The sequence below is a fragment of the Muntiacus reevesi genome, chromosome 3, assembly GCF_963930625.1.
Source record: "Muntiacus reevesi chromosome 3, mMunRee1.1, whole genome shotgun sequence".
Lineage (NCBI taxonomy): Eukaryota > Metazoa > Chordata > Mammalia > Artiodactyla > Cervidae > Muntiacus > Muntiacus reevesi.
The window spans coordinates 150,622,808-150,646,173 of NC_089251.1; the positions used below are offsets into that span (position 1 = coordinate 150,622,808).

The 23,366-nt window shown below is 38.6% G+C and overlaps 1 protein-coding gene across 3 annotated transcripts in view; it reads left to right on the plus strand.

Moving 5' to 3' along the window:
• HECW2 (HECT, C2 and WW domain containing E3 ubiquitin protein ligase 2) overlaps positions 1 to 23,366 on the plus strand; it is a 415,968-nt gene that overhangs the window by 159,277 nt on the left and 233,325 nt on the right. For all 3 annotated transcript variants that reach the window (XM_065930916.1, XM_065930917.1, XM_065930915.1), the window contains exon 2: positions 15,487 to 15,813. In XM_065930916.1, the coding sequence (XP_065786988.1) occupies positions 15,522 to 15,813 (292 nt within the window). In that variant the 5' untranslated portion in view covers positions 15,487 to 15,521. The remainder of the gene's footprint in view (positions 1 to 15,486; positions 15,814 to 23,366) is intronic.

The window sequence follows — 23,366 nt, forward strand, 5'->3', positions numbered from 1 at the left end:
ATTTTATTTTTAACTGAAGTAATAGATGATTTACAATATTATGTTAGTTTTAGGTATATAACATAGTGGTTCAATATTTTTATAGGCTATATGACACTTAAAGTTATTACAATACAATGGCTGTATTTCCTTTTACTGTAAAATATATTCTTGAAGCTTATGTATTTTATACATAATAGTTTGTGTCTCAATTCCCTACGTATATCTTGCCACTCCCCACTTCCCTGTCTCCACTGATTGCCACTAGTTTGTCCTCTATATCTGTGAGTTCATTTTGTTTTAATAATTTGGTTCATTGTTTAGATTCCACATATAGTTGATAATATACAGTATTAGTCTTTTTTGAATGGCTATTGTGGCTAAATCTAAAGAAAATTCAACACTTATTCATAGTGTTGTTTAATAATTTCATATTCTTATTTTCTTATTAGTAGGAGTCAACTCTGTTCATGTATTTGAAAAATATTTATGAAAATTATTATTTTATACAAGATATAGCATGTAAGAGAAAGAGTAATTTGTCCTCAAAGACATGGCAAGACATGTCCTCAAAATCTGGCAAGACATGAATATTTATGATTAGATTCTGAGGCATTGTGAAGTACTTGTGATATGAATGGTATATGAAGACTAGTAGAATTCAGTAGTAGGAATGCTGCCTTCTGTCTCTGTGTTCTTCAAGATGAAAGTGGCCCTAAGGCCTTGAAGATGGAGTAGGTGCAGGAGGTGGAGAGGATGGCATGAGCAATGCTGGGCACGCTGTAAGCATTTTCATGAGGAACAGATAGTTACCCTTCTATGGAGGAACTTTGTAAAGAGCTTTGTGTTTGTTTATAGTAGTATAAAGAAATCCACTAAAAACCACCTTGCCTTCTCCACCGTGAACCCCCAGAAACACCACTCAGATCCATGCTGTTCTCACCTCGCACCTGCAGTATGCAATGGCTTGCTAACCTCAGGTCTCAGCTTAATCAGTTTAATTGTCACTACCTGTGAGAAGCCTCTCCACTCACCCTGCCTAAACCTGGTCCCACTCCTGCCCCTTTTTCACTTCTCTTGTAGCCCTTTAATTGTGTGTTTTACCTGATTGGGAGTATTGTCACTGAAAGAGTGCTACGGGGAGAGACTAGATGGATTGTCTGGGGGAAAATACAAGCATTGGAGAGGTCTTTTATTTTTTTATTCTTTTTTCCATTTATTTTTATTAGTTGGAGGCTAATTACCTTACAGTATTGTAGTGGTTTTTGCCATACATTGACATGAATCAGCCATGGATTTACATGTGTTCCCCATCCCGATCCCCCCTCCCGCCTCCCTCCCCATCCGATTCCTCTGGGTCTTCCCAGTGCACCAGCCCTGAGCACTTGTCTCATGCATCCAACCTGGGCTGGTGGTCTGTTTCACCCTTGATAGTATACTTGTTTCAATGCTGTTCTTTCAGAACATCCCACCCTCACCTTCTCCCACAGAGACCCAAAGTCTGTTCTGTACATCTGTGTCTCTTTTTCTGTTTTGCATATAGGGTTATCATTACCATCTTTAACGCAGTATATATGCGTTAGTATACTGTATTGGTGTTTATCTTTCTGGCTTACTTCACTCTGTATAATGGGCTCCAGTTTCAACCATCTCATTAGAACTGATTCAAATGAATTCTTTTTAATGGCTGAGTAGTATTCCATGGTGTATATGTCGCACAGCTTCCTTATCCATTCATCTGCTGATGGGCATCTAGGTTGCTTCTATGTCCTGGCAATTATAAACAGTGCTGCGATGAACATTGGGGTGCACGTGTCTCTTTCAGATCTGGTTTCCTCGGTGTGTATGCCCAGGAGTGGGATTGCTGGGTCATATGACAGTTCTATTTTCAGTTTTTTAAGGTGGAGAGGTCTTTTAAGAAGTGATGGCCAGGATTTCCCTGGTCGTCCGGTGGTTAAGATCCCATGCTTCCATTGCAGAGGATGTGAGTTTATTCCCTGGTTAGGGTACTGAGATCCCACAGACCAAGTAGTGTGATGAAAAAATAAAAATAAATAAATAAAAAATATGCTAAAGTCATTGAAAACTTTACAAAAAGAAATGATGGCCTAGATCTTGTCTGATGTGAATTTGACTTAGGGCTGTTGTGGCAATGGGAATGGAAGAAAGTATCTGTGGAGTATAGAGTATTTGTAGTTAATCTCAAAACAGTTAAACCAAATCTTAATTATTTTCTCTTACTTCTCTGGCTGCATATCCAGTGGTTTAATACTAAATCAACAGCTTGAAATCTCTGTTGGACTCAGTCTTTAAAATTAACAACTTTTGGAACTTAAAATTATGTCTATTTTTATCTACCCCTTTCCCAGATTTATAGGTTGGCTATTATTACATTTGGATCATAACATATTTGCTAAAATTGTGGGGAGAAGAGCCTTTTTCTAAAGGGCAGCAGCCTGGAGGAAAAATTGCATTTCCTGATTCTTCATGACCCAGTTAAGTACGATGGTGTGATCACTCACCTAGAGCCAGACATCCTGGAGTGTGAAGTCAAGTCTTAGGAAGCATTACTACAAACAAAGCTAGTGGAGGTGATGGAATTTCAGGTGAGCTATTTCAAATCCTAAAAGATGATGCTGTGAAAGTGCTGCACTCAGTATGTCAGCAAATTTGGAAAACTCAGCAGTGGCCACAGGACTGGAAAAGGTCAGTTTTCATTCCAATCCCAAAGCAAGGCAATGCCAAAGAATTCTCAAACTACCGCACAATTGCACTCATCTCACACGCTAGTAAAGTAATGCTCAAAATTCTCCAAGCCAGGCTTCAGCAATATGTGAACCGTGAATTTCCAGATGTTCAAGTTGGTTTTAGAAAAAGCAGAAGAACCAGAGATCAAATTGCCAACATCCGTTCGATCATTGAAAATGCAAGAGAATTCCAGAAAAACATCTATTTCTGCTTTATTGACTATGCCAAAGGTTTTAACTATGTGGATCACAATAAACTGTGGACAATTCTGAAAGAGACTGGTCTCTGAAAGAGACCACCTTACCTGCCTCTTGAGAAACCTGTATGCAGGGTCAGGAAGGAACAGTTAGAACTGGACATGGAGCAACCGACTGGTTCCAAATAGGAAAAGGAGTACATCAAGGCTGTATGTTGTCACCCTACTTATTTAACTTATATGCAGAGTACATCATGAGAAACGCTGGGCTGGAAGGAACACAAGCTGGAATCAAGATTGCCGGGAGAAATATCAATAACCTCAGATATGCAGATGACACCACCCTATGGCCGAAAGTGAAGAAGAACTGAAGAGCCTGTTGATGAAAGCGAAAGAGGAGAGTGAAAAAGTTGGCTTAAAGCTCAACATTCAGAAAACTAAGATCATGGCATCCGGACCCATCACTTCATGGCAAATAGATGGGGAAACAGTGGAAACAGTGGCTGACTTTATTTTTTTGAGCTCCAAAATCACTGCAGATGGTGATTGCAGCCATGAAATTAAAAGATGCTTGCTCCTTGGAAGAAAAGTTATGACCAACCTAGACAGCATATTAAAAAGCAGAGACATTACTTTGCCAACAAAGGTCCGTCTGGTCAAGGCTATGATTTTTCCAGTGGTCATGTATGGATGAGACCATACATGAGAGTTGGACGGTGAAGAAAGCTGAGCGCCAAAGAGTTGCTGCTTTTGAACTGTGGTGTTGGAGAAGACTCTTGAGAGTCCCTTGGACTGCAAGGAGATCCAACCAGTCCATCCTAAAGGAGATCAGTCCTGGTGTTCATTGGAAGGACTGATGGTGAAGTTGAAACTCCAGTACTTTGGTCACGTGATGCAAAGAGCTGACTCATTTGAAAAGACCCTGATGCTGCGAAAGTTTGAGGGCAGGAGGAGAAGGGGACGACAGAGGATGAGATGGTTGGATGGCATCACTGACTCAATGGACCTGAGTTTGAATAGGCTCCGGGAGTTGGTGTTGGATAGGGAGGCTCGGCGTGCTGCGGTTCATAGGGTTGCAAAGAGTCAGACACGACTGAGCGACTGAACTGGACTGAACTGAACTGATATTTTAAATCCTGAAAAGAGGACGTGAAGGGCAGCTTCAGTCAGCCCAAGTTCCTTGTTGAATGCCCTGATATCATTTATTGGTAGGATGTATAGGAGGGATTTTTCTGTTCTCAATCATTTTCTTAGCACATCCTTGCTGAGTAAGCTAGTATGGGTTATGTATGGGTTTATGTATGATAAACAATGAATAATGAGTATCCTTTCTTTTAGCAAGTAGGCACTGTGAACAGCCACTGGGGAGGGGTCTTAGTTGAGAATTTGGTGATAACTTTCTTCATCTCCAGCTTCCTTGGTGACTCAGCTGGTAAATAATCTGCCTGCAATGCAGGAGACCTGGGTTTGACCCCTGGTTTGGGAAGATCCCCTGGAGAAGGGAACGGCTCCCTACTCCAGTATTCTAGCCTGGAGAATTCCATGGACTATATAGTCCATGGGGTTGCAAAAAGTCAGACATGACTAAGCGACTTTCACTTCTTCATGTCAGGTGACACCTTGCCTTGTGGGGTCTAATGGCTTACTGTTTTCTCTTCCCAGACCTCTCACATCTGTGCTTATTGCAGACACGTTATATTTTCTTTAATGTCTCTTGACATAAATATAATTCACCCCACTTTGTTTTCCTCATTTATATAGTAAAACACAAATAGAATTTGAAGTATATAATATATTTATATGTGTTGTGTATGCATATGCGTGTGGTGTATTTGAAGGAATTTGAAGGGTTAACTGAGATGTTAGTCGTTATTATTATTTTTTTTCAGTCTAAAAAGTTAAAATCTGAGGTTGCATTTCCAGTCTGTAAAAATCTTTTCATAATGAATATTTTCAGTGTTTGCTGTTCAGGTGAAGTTTAATAAATTGACCTCCAGATTCTTTAACAAACATTTCAAATGAAAACACTTGTTTAATGTATTTGTCATCTGCTGCTGTCTTTATCTTCTAAACAAAATCTGCTGCTTTTGGAAATGAAATTGTATATACTAAGGCGTTTTGCAATTTGTGTAGTAATTATAACTCTCAATTTCTGGAATAAAGGTGATTTTGTTTTTTATTGTTGTTTAAGCAGATGTCTGTTAATGTAAGAGAGAAACCTATTGCAGACCTAATCATAATTAGAAGAGGAGGGTGTTTTTTTTTTCCCCCCCTAGGAGTGTTATATCATGTTAAATTGTGTCCTTTGGGAATGGGACATAGAGCCTCGCAGAGGCTCACAGTGGGGTGGATTTTCTAAGGAGCTTTAAAGGACCAGCTGTCTTTTGAATAAATATGGAGACTACTAATCAGTTTCCCTTACCATTAGCTTCATCTACTAAAGCTTTTCATGGATGACAGTCCAAAGAAAATTTGTCTTTCTTATTGCAAAAAACATAGGTATGAAACCAAGACACCAGTGAAGAATTCTTAGATATCAACAGAAAATATGAAGCAGTTATTACCTGTTGTTTGAGTAACACTCATTTTCCCATAAGAGAAGATTGCATTGAAATAAGGTAGTTATAAACTAAAACTTTAACTGTAGAGTAGTTTAATTTTTAAAATTTTTATGCAACTTTGCAAATTTATTTCTACATGATATTTGATCTTGTTTATTACAGAGACATGAACTCTTAAAAAATACACTACTTTTATTGTAAGGGAAAAATGAAGTTTTCCAATGCAGGTTCAGTAATAATTACAGTGATTAGCCTCATTGTAATCTCAGCATTTTTATTTTATTTCTTTTCCACTAATCCAAGTTATGTAGAGTAAAACATCTGAGTGAGGTTTTTAAACTCTGAGCTGATCCCTTTAGAGATATATTGGCATAGTTAATTGTAACTAATAAATTCTAAGATCATTACTAAGCAGAAACTTGCATTGAGTGTTTGTTTTGTCCCTGGCCTCATAATAACTAGCAACCCAGGCCCACCTTCACGAGAATCTTTGGGACACAGTTACTGAGATGTATTGCTTTTATTTTAAACACCCAAAGTAGTATTGATTTTCTCGGCCTCATCAATGCCTCTGGGATTCTGTTTTCAGTTAGATTGAATATCCAGAATTGAGTCTTAATTTGCTCCCTCACTTTTATCCGCTATATCCAATATGTCACGAAGTTTTGGGGCTCTTTCTTTGAAATATTTCTGATTTACTGTGTTATTACTTTGAAATATTGCTGTAAAATGAACTGAATTCTTTTCTTAATGAAATCTATTCTTAACACTCAGTGCTAGATGTCTTAACTAATCAGTTAGCTTTTAACTGTTTTCCTCATCTCTGTTTTCTTCCTCTTAAAATCAGTTCTTTATAAGCTTTCAGATTAACTTTCTCATGCTTTCTCATGCTTAAATTTCATATTTTGATTCCTCTGCTTAAGATCGTGGAATGACTCCCTGCTAACTGCTGAGGTTCCAAGTATATTACTTCACATCCTTTGCCCAGGTTTCTTCTGATCTTCTTTTCTCTCCCTTATCTCACATCACACTACACACAGCAACTGGCTTGAAACTGCTGGCTCTAAAAGTTCCTTTAAAGTGGGTAGTTTGGAAGTTGGAATTAACTTTGTTTTTAAATAGAAACAATTCCTTAAGAGCTGTGGTTGAGTTCCTTTTAGAATTCAAAATGTAAATATATTTTTGTGTATGGTGTTAGAAAGTGTTCTAGTTTCATTCTTTTACAAGTGGTTGAGCAGTTTCCCCAGCACCATTTGTTAAAGAGATTGTCTTTCCTGCATTGTATTTTCTTGCCTCCTTTGTCAAAGATAAGGTGTCCATAGGTGTGTGCATTTATCTCTGGGTTTTCTATTTTGTTCCATTGATCTATATTTCTGTCTTTGTGCCAGTACCATATTGTCTTGATGACTGTAGCTTTGCAGTATAGCCTGAAGTCAGGCACGTTGATTCCTCCAGTTCCATTCTTCTTTCTCAAGATTGCTTTGGCTATACGAGGTTTTTCGTATTTCCATACATATTGTGAAATTATTTTTCTAGTTCTGTGCAAAATACCGTTGGTCACTTGATAGGGATTGCATTGAATCTATAGATTGCTTTGGGTAGTATACTCATTTTCACTATATTGCTTCAACCAATCCATGAACATGGTATATTTCTTAAAGATCTAAATGTAAGACTAGAAACTATAAAACTCCTAGAGGAAAACAGGCAAAACACTCTCTGACATATATCACAGCAGGATCCTCTATGACCCACCTCCCAGAATAATGGGAATAAAAGCAAATATAAACAAACAGGGCCTAATTAAACTTAAAAGTTTTTGCACAACAAAGGAAACTATAAGCAAGTGAAAAGATAGTCTTCAGAATGGGAGAAAATAATAGCAAACCAAGCAACTGACAAAGAATTAATCTCAAAAATATACAAGTAACTCCTGCAGCTCAATTCCAGAAAAATATACAACCCAATCAAAAAATGGGCCAAAGAACAAAACAGACATTTCCCCAAAGAAGACATACAGATGGCTAACAAATGCGTGAAAAGATGCTTAACATCACTCATTATCAGAGAAACGCAAATCAAAACCATGATGAGGTACCATCTCACGCCAGTCAGAATGGCTGCTATCCAAAACTCTACAAACAATAAATGCCGGAGAGGGTGCGGAGAAAAGGGAACCCTCTTACACTGTTGGTGGGAATGCAAACTAGTACAACCAATATGGAGAACAGTGTGGAGATTCCTTAAAAAACTGGAACTAGAACTGCCATATGACCCAGCAATCCCACTCCTGGGCATACACACTGAGGAAACCAGATCTGAAAGAGACACGTGCACCCCAATGTTCATCACAGCACTGTTTATAATAGCCAGGACATGGAAGCAACCTAGATGTCCATCAGCAGATGAATGGATAAGAAAGCTGTGGTACATATACACAATGGAACATTACTCAGCCATTAAAAAGAATACATTTGAACCAGTTCTAATGAGGTGGATGAAACTGGAGCCTATTATACAGAGTGAAGTAAGTCAGAAAGAAAAACACCAATAAAGTATACTAATACCTATATATGGAATTTAGAAAGATGGTAATGATAATCCTTTATGCGAGACAACAGAAGAGACACAAATGTCTGCAGAACCTCTGTTTTTCATTTTGTTTCTTCCCTCTGATATCTTCTCCCTTGTTTGTTTCTCCATAACCATCCTTGCAGGTAGGGTGTATGAATGCTTTTCATACATTTCTTCTTTTCCTCTAATCCTTTAAGACTTACCTCAGATCTCCTTCAGCCAATCTTTTGTCTTGCAGATCTTCAGTTTTCTCATCTGAAAACAGAGATGATAGCATTTTTCAAACTTAATTCATATTATTTTGGGGTCTCACTTGAGATGATAGAAGTGAAAATGTTTTGAAAACTGTATAATATTTTATAAATATTCTATTACTGTCACTTCCTGATGCCCCATGAGCATTTACTAGCTCTATCACATACTTGGGGGACAAATTGTACATGTACATGAAGTGTCATTAATATCAGGTTGAATTCTTTCATTTGTGAATTATTTGATTTTTCCTCTCAAAGTTCTTGAAGAGTAAGGGCCAAGTTACATGCCTTAGGGAAAGAAAAGGAAGAATTTGAAAAGAAACCTTACTCTCTTTACTGTTTGGTATACTCTATAGTTTTATGCCAGTCATAGATGCTTCATTCTTTTTTTTTTTTTCAGAGTTCCGTTAGGCTAGCAAATTCACACATTTCTAGCTTATTTTTGCTTTTCCACTAAAAATGAATGTTATTTATTCATTTTCTTTTGACCTGTCTCTTGTTTTCTCTCTTTGTAAAAATGAAACTGCTCAAGGTAGGGACTTGATCTTTTCCTCTGTTTTATCTTTAATGCCTTTCACAAGGGAGGTACTCAATAAAAGTTTGTTGAATGTGTGAATAAATGAATGAACCTAATAATGATGAGAAAATAAAATTTCAACCTTTATCTCTGGCTGGAGGACCAGAGAGTGGCCCTTGTCAGGCCATTGCTATAGGGCTAAGACTTGGGCTTCAGGATAGCTTTTCCTCATTGCCTACAAGGCTCTTTTTTTCTTTCTGTTATTGGGACTATGCTGTGAATAATTGAGGGTGCTGATAATCTACTCTCCCAATAATTGTGGGGATCAAGGGAGTATTAAAATCAGTATTTCTTGGTATAATTAAAGTAGAATGCAGTCGCAAACATTGTTAGTATTAATAGTTAAACACAATTGAGCGCTTATGTGCCAGGCACTGTTCTAAATGTTCTACCTGTACTGATTCATTTAGTTTTCTCCAAAATTCTATGTTTTAACCAGGTGTTATTATGTCTCCATTGTACTCATGGGAAGATGTAAGCACAGAGAGTTAAAGTAAATTTTTCAAGATGACAGAGCAACTTAATAATAGAGAGATGACTGAAACCCATAATCAGAGTTTGGAACTTATTCTTTTTTCCATTGTGTTTTACCTATCTCTCTGATTAAATAAAGGTCATTAAAAAATAACATAGTTTTCGTATACATCCCTTTCCCCCCTTTTTTTCAGGTGTAATTTTCAGTAATTTTCAGGTGTTTTTTGTTGTGGCTTAAAGCAGTAAAGATTCTGGCCTATTTCTTCCAGGGAAATAGCTTAGTTACGTACAGACTGCATTTTCTATTTGACTACAGTGTGTTAGGAGTTAATTATTTATGGTGCTTGTTGAAGCTGATGCGGTGCCGAGCTCACTCAGGGTTCACAGACAAAGAGTGGCCTGTTGAAATTCACTAAAATGAAAATTTCATGAAACCTCACAGTAGAGGTTGGCCTGAATTTTAGGCTTCATGGATTTGAAGTTGTGTAACAGTTATGGGTTATATGATGTCAAAGTTACTATATACTGCATCAGAAAGCAAGTGCTAAATTTGTGAAGAGGAGTATTAGTTTAAATTAATGAAGAGGAGTATTAATTTAAATTTATGAAGAGGAGTATTAGTTTCTCTGTTCACTTTATTTCTGTCCTTTTTACACAGGACATCTCGCCCACCAATCCCAGTGATTTTTTAAATTCAAGTATAGTGCTAAAAGTGTGAGATCAACTTTATCACAGAAATTAATTGAATAGATATATTTGCAAGTACTGTGACCTTGGCAGTGGCAGAATTTTCCCCTTCATCCAAGTGTTTGTTTGAATGGATGAGGGGATGGGCAAAATTAGGGAATCCTCCTCTTTTCTTCCCTCAGACTGGGGATCCAAGATTATTAGTTAATAATGTAACCACTGAACCCAGGATTACTTTTTTTTTTTTCATGGAAGTTCACGCTGACATTCTAGAACACCTTATAGGAGTGGTCTTTTGAAAAGATGTAATATGTTGAAGAGGTCAACACATACTGGGGATGCAGAGTAAATGTTAAATCCATAAACCTATTAGTGAAAGAAGTAGTCATGAAAGAGGTAGTGAAAAGGAGAGCCATATTCATTTTATATAAAGCCTGAATGTAAGGTTCTATGTAAAGTGTGAATCTGTGGACAGATAGGAAAGGCATTGGCAGATGGAACCTCAAAAATGCTAAAGTACAGTTCAGTTCAGTCCAATTGCTGTTGTGTCTGGCTCTTTGTGACCCCATGGACTGCAACATGCCAGGCTTCCTTGTCCATCACCAACTCCCGGACTTTGCTCAAGCTCATGTCCATTGAACTGGTGATGCCATCCAGCCATCTCATCCTCCGTTGTCCCCTTCTCCTCCTGCTTTCAATCTTTCCCAGCATCAGGGTCTTGTCCAATGAGTCAGTTCTTTGCATCATGTGACCAAAATATTGGAGTTGCAACTTCAGCATCAGTCCTTCCAGTGAATATTCAGGACTGATTTCCTTTAGGATGGACTGATTTGATGATCTTGCAGTCCAAGGGGCTCCCAAGAGTCTTCTCCAACACCACAGGTCAGAAGCACCGGTTCTTCTGTGCTCAGTCTTCTTTATGGTCCAACTCTCACATCTATCCATGACTAGAAGAACCATAGCTTTGACTCGACAGACCTTTGTTGGCAAAGTAATGTCTCTGCTTTTTAATATGCTGTCTAGGTTGGTCAGAGCTTTGTTTCCAAGGAGCAAGCGTAACCTTGGCAGTACTATGAAGTACTATGACCTTGGCAGTTGTAGAATTTTCCCCTTCACCCAAGTGTTTGTGAAATGGATGAGAGGATGGAAGGAATTAGGGAACCATTCTCTTTTCTTCCCTTGGCCTAGGTATCCAAGATTATTAGTTAATAATGTAAACATTGAACTCAGAATTACTTTTTTTTTAAATGGAAGTTCTTGTTGACATTCTAGAACACCTTATAGGAGTGGTCTTTTGAAAAGATGTAATATGTTGAAGAGGCCAGCACGTACTGGGAATGCAGAGTAAATGTTGAATCCATAAACCTATTGTTGAATGTAGTAGTCATGAAAGAGGTAGTGAAGAAGAGAGCTGTATAGGCTCTACATAGAGCCATACATAATTTCATGGCTACAGTCAACCATCTGCAGTGATTTTGGAGCCCAAGAAAATAAAGTCTGTTGCTGTTTTCATTGTTTCCCTATCTGTGTGCCATGAAGTGATAGGACCACATGCCATGATCTTCGTTTTTTGAATAAAGTACAGAGGTCTTGGAAAGAATCTCTGTTAGAGTCTGGCAATGGAGAAGAAACTGGGTATCTATGACTAGACTCAAAGTGAGCCAGCAGGGGACTGAATCTAAGTTCAAACAGGAAAGGCTTTGTTCTTTTAGATGGGAGCCAAAGGAAATAACTTATCATGATCTAGATGGTAGAAATATTGTGGACCAGCTAGAAATCAGGGGTGTCTACGGGCAGGCCCAGAAAAGGGACTCAAGGTGTTAAGTCATGAGTATCTTGGAGATAGTAAGGAGTGTCTCCTAGGAACTTAACGGGTATCCTGGAGAAGGATGCTCACTGGTCACTGATCCGCTTATTCAACATTTGATGATACCTGCTTTGTACTACCTACTGGTACAAATTGGGAAAGGAGTACGTCAAGGCTGTATATTGTATTGCTACTCATTTAATTTATATGCAGAGTGCATCATGTGAAATGCTGGGCTGGATGAAGCATAAACTGGAATCAAGATTACCTGGAGAAATATCAATAACCTCAGATAATGCAGATGAAAACACCCTTATGGCAGAAAGCAAAGAGAAACAAAAGAGCCTTTTGATGAAAGTAAAAAAGCAGAGTGAAAAAACTGGCTTAAAACTCAGCATTCAAAAATGAAGATCATAGCATCCGGTCTCATCACTTCATGGCAAATAGATGGGGAAACAATGGAAGCAGTGACAAGCTTTATTTTCCTGGGCCCCAAAATCACTGCAGATGGTGACTGCAGATATGAAATTAAAAGATGCTTGCTTGGAAGATAAGCTATGACCAACTTAGACAGCATATTAAAAAGTGGAGACATTACTTTGCCAACAAAGGTCTATCTAGTCAAAGCTATGGCTTTTCCAGTGGTCATGTATGGATATGAGAGTTGGACTATGAAGAAAGCTGAGTGCCAAAGAATTGATACTTTTGAACTGTGGGATTGGAGAAGACTCTTGAGAGTCCGTTGGACTGCAAGGAGATCCAACCAGTCCATCCTAAAGGAAGTCAGTCCTGAATATTCATTGGAAGGGCTGATGCTGAAACTGAAGCTCCAATGCTATGGTCGCCTGATGCGAAGAACTGACTCACTGGAAAAGATCCTGATGTTGGGAAAAATTGAAGGCAGGAGGAGAAGGGGATGACAGAGGATAAGATGATTGGATGACATCACCAGCTTGATGGACATGAGTTTGAGCAAGGTCTAGGAGTTGGTGCTAGAGGGGAAGCCTGGCATACTGCAGTACATGGGGTTGCAAAGAGTCGGACACAACTGAGCGACTGAACTGAATTGTTTACTAGGCACTGTTGGAAACGCTGGGGATGAAACAGTGAGCAAACAGATGAATTTGTGAAGCTTACATTCTTTTGTTTTTAAATTCTCAACTTTATTGAGGTATAATTGATAATACAGTTGTAAGATATTTAATGTTTACATCATGATGATTTGATATTCATGTACATTGTGAAAGGATTCCCACCATCCAGTTAATGAACACCTTGATCACCTCATTTATTATTTTTTTGATAAGTACATTTAAATTCTGCTCTCTTAGCAAATTTCAATTATATAATATGGTGTTATTAACTGTAGTCATTCATCATTCACTTTAGCTCCTCAAACCTTATTCATCTGAAAATTGAGCGTTTGTAGCCTTTACCAACCTCCCTGTTATTCCCATCTTGCAGTTCACGGTAACCACTTTTTTGGTTTGTTTCTAGGTGTTTGACTTTTCTTTTTAAATTAGATTTCACATATAAGTGAGATGATACATTTCTTTCTCTGACTTATTTCACTTAGCGTGATGCTTCAGTGTTCAGCTATGTTGTTCTAAACAGCAGGATTTTCTTCTTTCTCACAGCTGGATAATATTCCATTGTATGTATTGCATACATACATCAATATTGCATCTTCTTTATCCGTTTATTCGTTAAATGACACTGACATTGTCTACATATTTTGGCCATTGCAAATAACGCGGCAATGAACATGGGCGTGTAGATGTCTCTTTGAGATCCTGTTTTCTTTTCTTTTGGACACAGAAGTGGAATTGCTGTATCGTTGTTGTTGTTGTTCAGTTGCCCAGGCATGTTCAAGTCTTGTTGACCCCATGGACTGCAGCAACCCAGGCCTCCCTGTCCCTCAACATCTCCCTGAATTTGCCCAAGTTCATGTTCATTGCATCGGTGATGCTGTCCGGCCATCTCATCCTTTGATGCCCTGTTCTTCTGCCCTCAATCTTTCCCAGCATCAGGGACTTTTCTGATGAGTTGTCTGTTCACATTAGATGACTAAAATACTGGAACTTTAGCTTCAGCATCAGTCCTTCCAGTGAATATTCAGGGTTGATCTCCCTTAAGATTGACTGATTTGATCTCCTTGCTATATCATATGGTAGTTCTATTTTTAATATTTTGAAAAATCTCCATATGGTTTTCCATAACGGCTGTACTGATTTGCCTGTCCTCCAACAGTGCAGGAGAGTTTCCTTTTCTCCACGTCCTAGCCAACATTTGTTATTTGTTTGGTTTTTGATGGTACCCATTCTGACAGATATGAGGGGATATCTCATTGTGGTTTTGATTTGCATTTCCCTGATGATTAGAAATTTTGAGCATTTTTTCTTGTGCCTGTTGGCCGTCTGTATGTGTTCTTTGAAAGAATGTCTATTCAGATCTTCTGCCTATATTTTAGTTGGGTTGTTTGTTTTCTTTGATATTGAGTTGCATGAGCTCTTTGTATATGTTGGCTCCTTATCGTTTGTTGAGCTTCTTATCAGGATGTGTCATCTCCTCATATTCAGCTCCTTGTCAGTCACATCATTTACAAACATTTTCTTCCGTTCAGTAGGTTGTCCTTTTGTTTTGTCAGTGGTTTACTTTACTGTGCCAAAACTTTTAAGTTTAGTTAGATACCATTTATTTACTTTTGCATTTGTTTCCTTTGCCTTAGGAAACAGAACCAAAAAAATATTGCAATGATTTATGTCAAAGAAAGTTTGGTCTGTATTTTCCTCTAGGAGTTTTATGGTTTCAGGTCTTCAAGTTTTTAATCCATTTTTAGTTGCTTTTTTTGTGTATGGTGCAAGGCAGTGGTCCAGTTGCATTCTTTTCACATGGTTGCCCAGTTTTTCCAATCACCTTTTATTGAGGAGACTATTCTTTCCCCAAGCTTGCATTCTTGTAGGGGAAATTACACAAGAACCAAATAAGTGCATGGTACTCTGTGGTACATCAGATCATAGTAATTGCTTTTGAGAAAAGTAGAGCAAGGAAGGAGGGGTGGGAAATGCTTGGATGTTGCAGTTTTAAATGGGATGGTCAACTCCATGTAAGTGAGGAGGTAACATATGGGCAAGTTCCTGAAGAAGGATTTGGTGGGGTTTATTCCTATGAGAAGGAATTTGAATACATGAACTTGTCCTCACTGGTGTGTTTCAACTCTGTTTAACTTGGGTCAAAATTTTCTGTCCTGCTATTTGAAAATTTAATTGCATCAACAAATAGCTATGTGAGTTGGGTAAAGGAGAGGAGGATGCTATTTTTGAAGGAGGAAGGATAGACATAGAAGGGATGGTAGGGAAAGCCCCTTCTTAATTGCTATGAGGATACTGTGGCCAGTCCTGAAAGTGAGGCCACAGGTGTTTGATGACATTTGCCATCATGTGACCTCAGTCTGTGGGAGTTGTTTCTGACATCATCAGTTGACAGATGATGTAGAGCAGTCTGTTTTATTTTGACAGCGGATTATTGCATGGGTTAGGCTTTAACAAACACAAAGTCATTGGCTGTGACGCTTAAATGTAGTTCCTTGCGTTGTAGTGCTAATGCTTTGTACGTGTTTGTCTCTGCAGCTTGGTAGGAAGTCAACCTCAGAGAGGCAGACGGGATGGCTAGCTCAGCCCGGGAGCACCTGCTTTTTGTAAGGCGTCGAAATCCTCAGATGCGGTACACCCTGAGTCCAGAGAACCTCCAGAGCCTGGCTGCCCAGAGCTCCATGACTGAGAATATGACCCTACAGCGGGCCAACAGTGACACGGATCTGGTGACCTCCGAGAGCCGCTCCAGCTTGACGGCCAGCATGTATGAGTACACGCTGGGGCAAGCCCAGAACCTCATCATCTTCTGGGACATTAAAGAGGAGGTGGATCCCAGTGATTGGATAGGACTGTATCACATAGGTGAGTCAAGTGAACTGGACTTGCTTGTGACTTAGTGCATACATTTTGCTCTGACATTATACTATTTTGTGTTTTCTCCTGGGAAGAAAGTCACATACATAAATTAAAAAAGCCATATCCTGGGAATTTTTTCTTCTTCTTTGAGGTAGGGGAATCAACAATTATAAATACCTTTGCTGATATGAATTCTGTGCTTAATTTCTACCCTAATTAAACATCAGAACCTGCAGTATTTTCTTTTTAAAACTTCACTTTATCCTTGATCATTAGCTGCATTTTGGAAAGAGGTGGCTATAAACATTTATTAGTATTTTTAAACCAGTGAAAAAGATGTTTGGATTTAGATAACTGATATAAAAAATGTTCTGTATTTTCAGAAGGTTGAATTACATTAAGAATAACTTGCAGTCTAAGGTATCTTTTTATTTCAAAATTCCTTGATGTGTCCTAGATCAATTCGGTAAAGAAAGTGTCGTAGTCCTCTAACAAATAACTTAGAAATAGGTTGCTATTTGTTTTAATAAAAGTGCCCCAACCCTGTTTAGATTATTTGTATCTTTTTTCATAGGTGAGTGCATGATGAATAAGCATGTCCCAGAAAATATAGTATCTGTTATTTGAGTTGAAAGCAAAAGTAAAACCTACTAACAAGTCATAAAGAAATCTAAATCAAATCTAGTAAGAAAATCTTAACATTCCCCAAAGTTGGAGAACTTTATCACTGAATGAAGGGAGTTCTTTAAAGAAAAAATTAACAACAGATGTCTTGTAAGAAGGCATTGTTCCTTTCAATGTAGATTATAAGCCACGCACTTTGTGTGTGTGTGTGTGTGTGAATAGAGTGGGAGTAGGGTGGGAAAAACTAGTCTATGCACTGCTTCTCTACCAGGGGCAATTTGCCTACTTCCTCTATGGGACATTTGGCAGTGTTTGGTGATGTTTTTGTTTGGCAGAACTGGATAGGGGAAACGGGAGATCAGTGATGCTGACAAACATCCTACAATGCAGAGGACACCCCCTTCACAACAAAGAATTATCTATCCTCACATGTCAGCACACTGTTGAGAAACCCTAGTTGAGGCAAAGTAATATCCTTGCTGAAATTTCATTAAAATGTTAAACCCATTGCATTTGTTTCTCTGGACAATTTTATATTGATGAAAATAAAATTGATTTGTATTTACTTATGTAAATTTTAATGCTGAATCATGCTAGATAGCAAGAAATGGAAACAAAAATTCAATGAATTTTAATTTTTCTATTTCCTCTTATGACAAAAAGAAAGGGGAGGAAAAGTCTTCAGAGTTCAGCATTTTCCCCTGGTGTGTTTAAACATATGTTTATAGTGAGGGAGATACATGATTTTAAAATTATATGTTTAGGAGTTTTATAGTTTCTGGTCTTACATTTAGATCTTTAATCCATTGTGAGTTTATTTTTGTATATGGTGTTAGAAAGTGTTCTAGTTGAATTCTTTTACAAGTGGTTGACCAGTTTTCCCAGCATCACTTGTTAAAGAGGTTGTCTTTTTTTCCATTGTATATTCTTGCCTCCTTTGTCAAAGATAAGGTGTCGATAGGTTTGTGGATTTATCTCTGGGCTTTCTATTCTGTTCCATTGATCTATATTTCTGTCTTTGTGCCAGTACCATACTGTCTTGATGACTGTAGCTTTGCAGTATAGCCTGAAGACAGGCAAGTTGATTCCTCCAGTTCCATTCTTCTTTCTCAAGATTACTTTGGCTATTTGAGGTTTTTTGTATTTCCATACAAATTGTGAAATTATTTGTTCTAGTTCTGTGAAAAATACTGTTGGTAGCTTGATAGGGAGTGCATTGAATCTATAGATTGCTTTGGGTAGTATACTCATTTTCACTACATTGATTCTTCCAATCCATGAACATGGTATGTTTCTCCATCTATTTGTGTCCTCTTTGATTTCTTTCATCAGTGTTTTATAGTTTTCTATGTATAGGTCTTTTGTTTTTTTAGGTAGATATACTCCTCTAAGTATTTTATTATTTTTGTTGCAATGGTGAATGGTATTGTTTCCTTAATTTCTCTTTCTGTTTTCTCATTGTTAGTGTATAGGAATGCAAGGGATTTCTGTGTGTTGGATGCATGAGACAAGTGCTCGGGGCTGGTGCACTGGGAAGACCCAGAGGGATCGGGGGAGGGGAGAGGAAGGTGGGAGGGGGGATCGGGATGCGGAATACATGTAAATCCATGGCTGATTCATGTCAATGTATGACAAAAACCACTACAATATTGTAAAGTAATTAGCCTCCAACTAATAAAAATAAATGGGAAAAAAATAAAATTATATGTTTATATCTTAGATCTATTCTGTTCACAAAAGAGAATTGCAGTTTTGATGTGACTTTAGAGGTAACTCTTGTAGTTTTGATATAATTTTGCCCTTTTGGATTTTATGAAGCATTTTTATTTTCACTTTTCTCATATTTTTCCTTTTTTTTTCCTCACTTAAGTTTTTGTAATGCTTAATATGAAGCTACAAATAGCATATTGTGTTTTCTTAGGTGATTTTTTTATGTGACATTTTTTGGGATGCAACTTTATTTTCTCGCATAGGGTGATTCCTTCTTTGTGCATGAATATCTTCATTTGTGGGCTCCCCTGGTGGCTTAGTGGTCAAGAGTCTGCTTGCCAAAGCAGGAGAAGTGGGTTTGATCCCTGGGTCAGGATGATCTTCTGGAGAAGGAAAGGCAACCCACTCCAGTATTCTTGCCTGGAAATCCCATGGACAGAAGAGCCTGATGGTTGCAGTCCATGGGGTTGCAAAAGAAATAGACGATTTAGCAACTAAGCAACCACAACAATAATCTGTAAGATGCTAGAATCACTTAAGACAGTGTAAACAACAACAACACTTTAATCTAAGAGGCTAAAATCACTTAGGACAGTGATTCCTCTTACTTTATAGTTTTTCTGCCACTCTTTCTGTTTCTGCATCCCTCTTGTTTTATTTCCTTATCTATATTTAACTGAGAAGGAACTAAGGAAAGGAGAGCCAAGTTTATCTTATTCCCAAGTGACCAAAGTCACAAAATCTTGGTGTTCTTGTATTTATTTCACTTTCTAGAGTATAGATCAGAGGTCTAAATCAAGAATTAGCCCAAATATATAGCTAGGTAAATATTTTGGCAAATAAATCTCTTGAGAAGTGCTATTGCTCTTTAGTTAATTTCAAGTTTTCTCTGTGTCTTTCTCACATATCATCATGATATTTTTGCTTCTCTGTATGTAATGTGTTTCTTTTTTTCCCTTTGGCTACTTTCAATATTTTTTTCTTTATCTTGGTTTTCATCTGTTTGTCTATAATGTACCTAGGTGTGATTATCTTTTTATTTATATTGGTTGGGATTCTTTAAGCTTTTTAAGTAAATGTTTTTAATGAAAATTGTGAAAAGTTTGGTCGTTAATGCTTTGGACATTTTTTTCTTCTTTCTGAGAACTTCTTTTTCTGAGACTTCAGTTACACATATGTTACATGTTGTTCTTTAAGGTTCTGAGGCTCTGGTTAATTTTTCTTCAATCTCTTTAGTATTCGGATTCAACCAAGTTTGCCAACTTTTCTTTTTGTTTTTCTTCATTCTCCTGTTAGGCCTGTTCAGTGGATTTAAAACTTTCAGTTATTTGACTTTTCATTGATAGACTATGCATTTCTCTTTTTATAGTTTTAATTTCTCTATGAGAGTCTGATATATCTTAACTCTATCGGGTCATATCTTTTTTCAGTTATTTGAATTGATTTGAATACATCTGCTTTAAATTCTCTGCTATATCCAGTCTTAGAGGGGAGCTTGTCTAAGGGTCTTTTTTATTGTCTGTTTTTCTGTTGACTGTGAGTCCCATTTTTCTGTTTCTTTGCATTTTTTCACTTTACAGTGGACATTGAGGATTCTCTATTGTAGAAACTCTGAGTTCTGTGGCATACTTTTAATGTTAATTTTTATTCTGGTTGGATGGTTTATTTCCCTGAACTTACTAGGTATGATTTAACACTTGGTTAGAATGTATCTGTGGAAAACCTAATATAGTTATCCAGCTCTTCTAACTTGATGGGATTCAGTCTTCAGGTTTAGACTCCTTTATTGATTTTGTTAGGACTTGATTTGGGGTTTTGTTAGAGTAGGTCTATTGTGGGCTTTACTCTAGGACTTTGTGCTTATTCCTAAGGAATGCCATTTCTGATGTCTTAGCCAGATGCCTGGAACGTTAACCAGAGAGAGAATTCTCCAGAACTGCTTGACTACTTTAATTCCACTGCACTCTCAGCCCTGGAGCAGCTACTCTCTGGAAAGCCTTGGGAGTCTCACCCTGCACGTATGCATCCCAGACCATGGCCAAAGGCTTGTGGGGGACCCCCATGTGAACCTTTGGCCTTTATTACCTCATCACTCTTTCCAGGGCCTTGCCTGCAGATTCTAGCCACTTCAGTTGACCCAAACTCTGATTGCTGCCTCCTTGAAGTGAAGTGAGGTTGCTCAGTCATGTCCAACTCTTTGCGACCCCATGGACTGTAGCCTACCAGGCTCCTCCGTCCATGGGATTCTCCAGGCAAGAATACTGGAGTGTTGCAATTTCCTCCTCCGGGGGGATCTTCCCGACCCAGGGATCGAACCCAGGTCTCCCACGTTGGAGGCAGACACTTTAGCCTCTGAGCCACCAGGGAAGCCCTGCTGCCTCATTAGCTCATTAGAGCTGTCGTGAGCTCTAGCTCCCTGTGCTACACTCAGGAAATTGTTCCCCGGATAAGATCAGGATGGTCATGGAGTCACCTTACAAGTTTCCCTTCTGTCTGGGATTTTAGTCCATTGTGCAGTGTCATAAAATAAGTACTTACTAGTTTTACAGTCATTTCATTAGGAAGACAAGTCTGGAACTAATTGCTACAATATGACCCGGAGCAGAAGTTTCTCCCCTCCTTTTGATTTAGGATTGGCGGTAAGAGGTTCCACTTAATTTCCCCATCTAGCCGTTTCCAGAAACTCTGAATAAATAATAAATGATAGTTTGAGTCCCATATGTTTGTCTCCTTCTTAGTATATTTTCAAATAGTTTTAGATCCCTAGCATGGAAGAGGTGTGAGGAGTTAGTGCCCTCAGACCACTTAAGAGGATGGATGAACACAGAGACAAGTATTCAGGAATAGAAGTATCATGTAGGTAGAATGAGATATGTGGTATTTTCAGACACACTGTTGGTTTTTAACAGGTCTTCCACAGTAAATGACTTTACAAGGCACAGGTGCTAACATCTGAAACATTAAGCATGGGTCATTTATATAGTCACAGGACCACAGCTGTGTTTAAAAGAAAGATTGACTTATCTGGGACCTCAAAGTGAGAGTAAGAGGCCTTGATTTAAGGAGAGATAGCCCTTTCTCTCCTGGGGCTGGTCCATCTCATTCTGGATGGATTATTTTGACCTCTAGACTGGAGACGGCCTCACTTCTGTGACACTTGGCCATCGCGCTGTGGTCTTTCACCGAGCCATTTCCTGATCCCTGCTTCATTATGGGTCTAGGAGGTGGGCAGAACGTCCTTGATTTCAGGGCAGGTAGGCCCTCTCCAGACCTCAGAAGGGTCTGAACTGACGTGGCAGTCCAAGTAGTGAGTAGTCTAGGAGTGCACATGTGGCCCGGTTCTGGCCAGTGCTGTGTGAAGGGAAGACTTTGGGGCCACTTCCTTTTCCCAGGAAAAGCCAGAGCCTCACAAAGACAGTCTTTAACGCCCACTTTCTCTTGTTCTTGGGACTCTGGTGAAAGGATGTGATGTCTTGACTTGTTATATACATGTAACCACCATAAGTTATCAGTCAAGAAGATTAAAAGCCAAGGATTACAGAGGAGAAATAAAGAGCTTGGACTGGCACTCCAAAGAAAAAAGTCTTCACCTGTGTTTCAGTCATCAGTAGGGAGCCTTTCTTGTGCCAGTAGTCGTTCCTAACTGAGCCGCTGGGATGGCTGTTAAGATGAGAAAGGAAAAAAGAGGAACACCACTGCTGTCAAAGGCAGGATGAAGAATGAGTGGGCTACTTCTGTAGTTACTGCTTCAGAGATGGTTTGGGCTGCTTTAATATAGGTTAAAAACCACTCGGTGGTTTTCAACAGTGTGGAGATTTCTTAAAAAACTGGAAATAGAACTACCATATGATCCAGCAATACCACTTCTGGGCATACACACTGAGGAATCCAGAGATGAAAGAGACACGTGCACCCCAATGTTCATCGCAGCACTGTTTATAATAGCCAGGACATGGAAGCAGCCTAGATGCCCATCAGCAGACGAATGGATAAGGAAGCTGTGGTACATATACACCATGGAATATTACTCAGCCGTTAAAAAGAATTCATTTGAATCAGTTCTAATGAGATGGATGAAACTGGAGCCCATTATACAGAGTGAGGTGAGCCAGAAAGATAAAGAACATTACAGTATACTAACACATATATACAGAATTTAGATAGATGGTGGCGATAACCCTATATGCAAAACAGAAAAAGAGCCACAGAAGTACAGAACAGACTTTTGAACTCTGGGGGAGAACGTGAGGGTGGGATGTTTTGAAAGAACAGCATGTATATTATCTATGGTGAAACGGACCACCAGCCCAGGTGGGATGCATGAGTCAGGTGCTCGGGCCTAGTGCACTGGGAGGACCCCGAGGAGTCGGGTGGAGAGGGAGGTGGGAGGGGAGATCGGGATGGGGAATACATGTAACTATATGGCTGATTCATGGCAATGTATGACAAAACCCACTGAAATGTAAAGTGATTGGCCTCCAACTAATAAAATAATATTTAAAAAAAAAAAAAAAACCACTCGGTGGTTTTCAAAAGAAGTAACAAAAATTTGACATAAAATTTTCAAAACAGTAACTCCAACCCATGTGGAAATTTTCAAAAGTTTAATAAAATCAATGATATGATGGGAAAAATCTTTCAAATGAGTATTTAGTAATTTGAAAATATGCAAAACAGTTTTCTTGGCCCCTGTTAAAGGGAGATAGGGTAGATGATGAATTTAGAGAAGACCTGAAAGTAAAGAATGAATGCAGGGCTAGGATGGGAAACGAATGTTGGCGTCTCTCTTAGTTACGTCCTGAATTTAAGGCTGTCATGACTAAAGGAATATGCATAATATATTCTCTCTTGGGCTCTGTGAAGTAAGTTTCATAAAAGCACATACAGCAGGAATAGCTTCAGGTTTCTATACCTCTTAGTAGGAAGCAGCCACTCCTTTTCAGCTGTGTCCTGAGAAGCCGGATTGTTTCCTAGCAACATCTAGTTTTATTTGTGGAACTGAGAGATGGTCTCTATAGAAATAAGTCCCAAAGGGGAAGGATTTGGGTGGAATATAGGTCTGGTGAGGTGTGGCTTATTGGCACAATGTGCATTTTGATTGTTGTTTCTCTTGGCTTACATTTTCTTCCTACCTAGAAGTGTGATTTGTTTTTGTTTAGCTAATTGCTAATGTTTTACACTGTTGAGTTTGCTCCAAATGACTTTTAGCACTACTAATCTGGAGG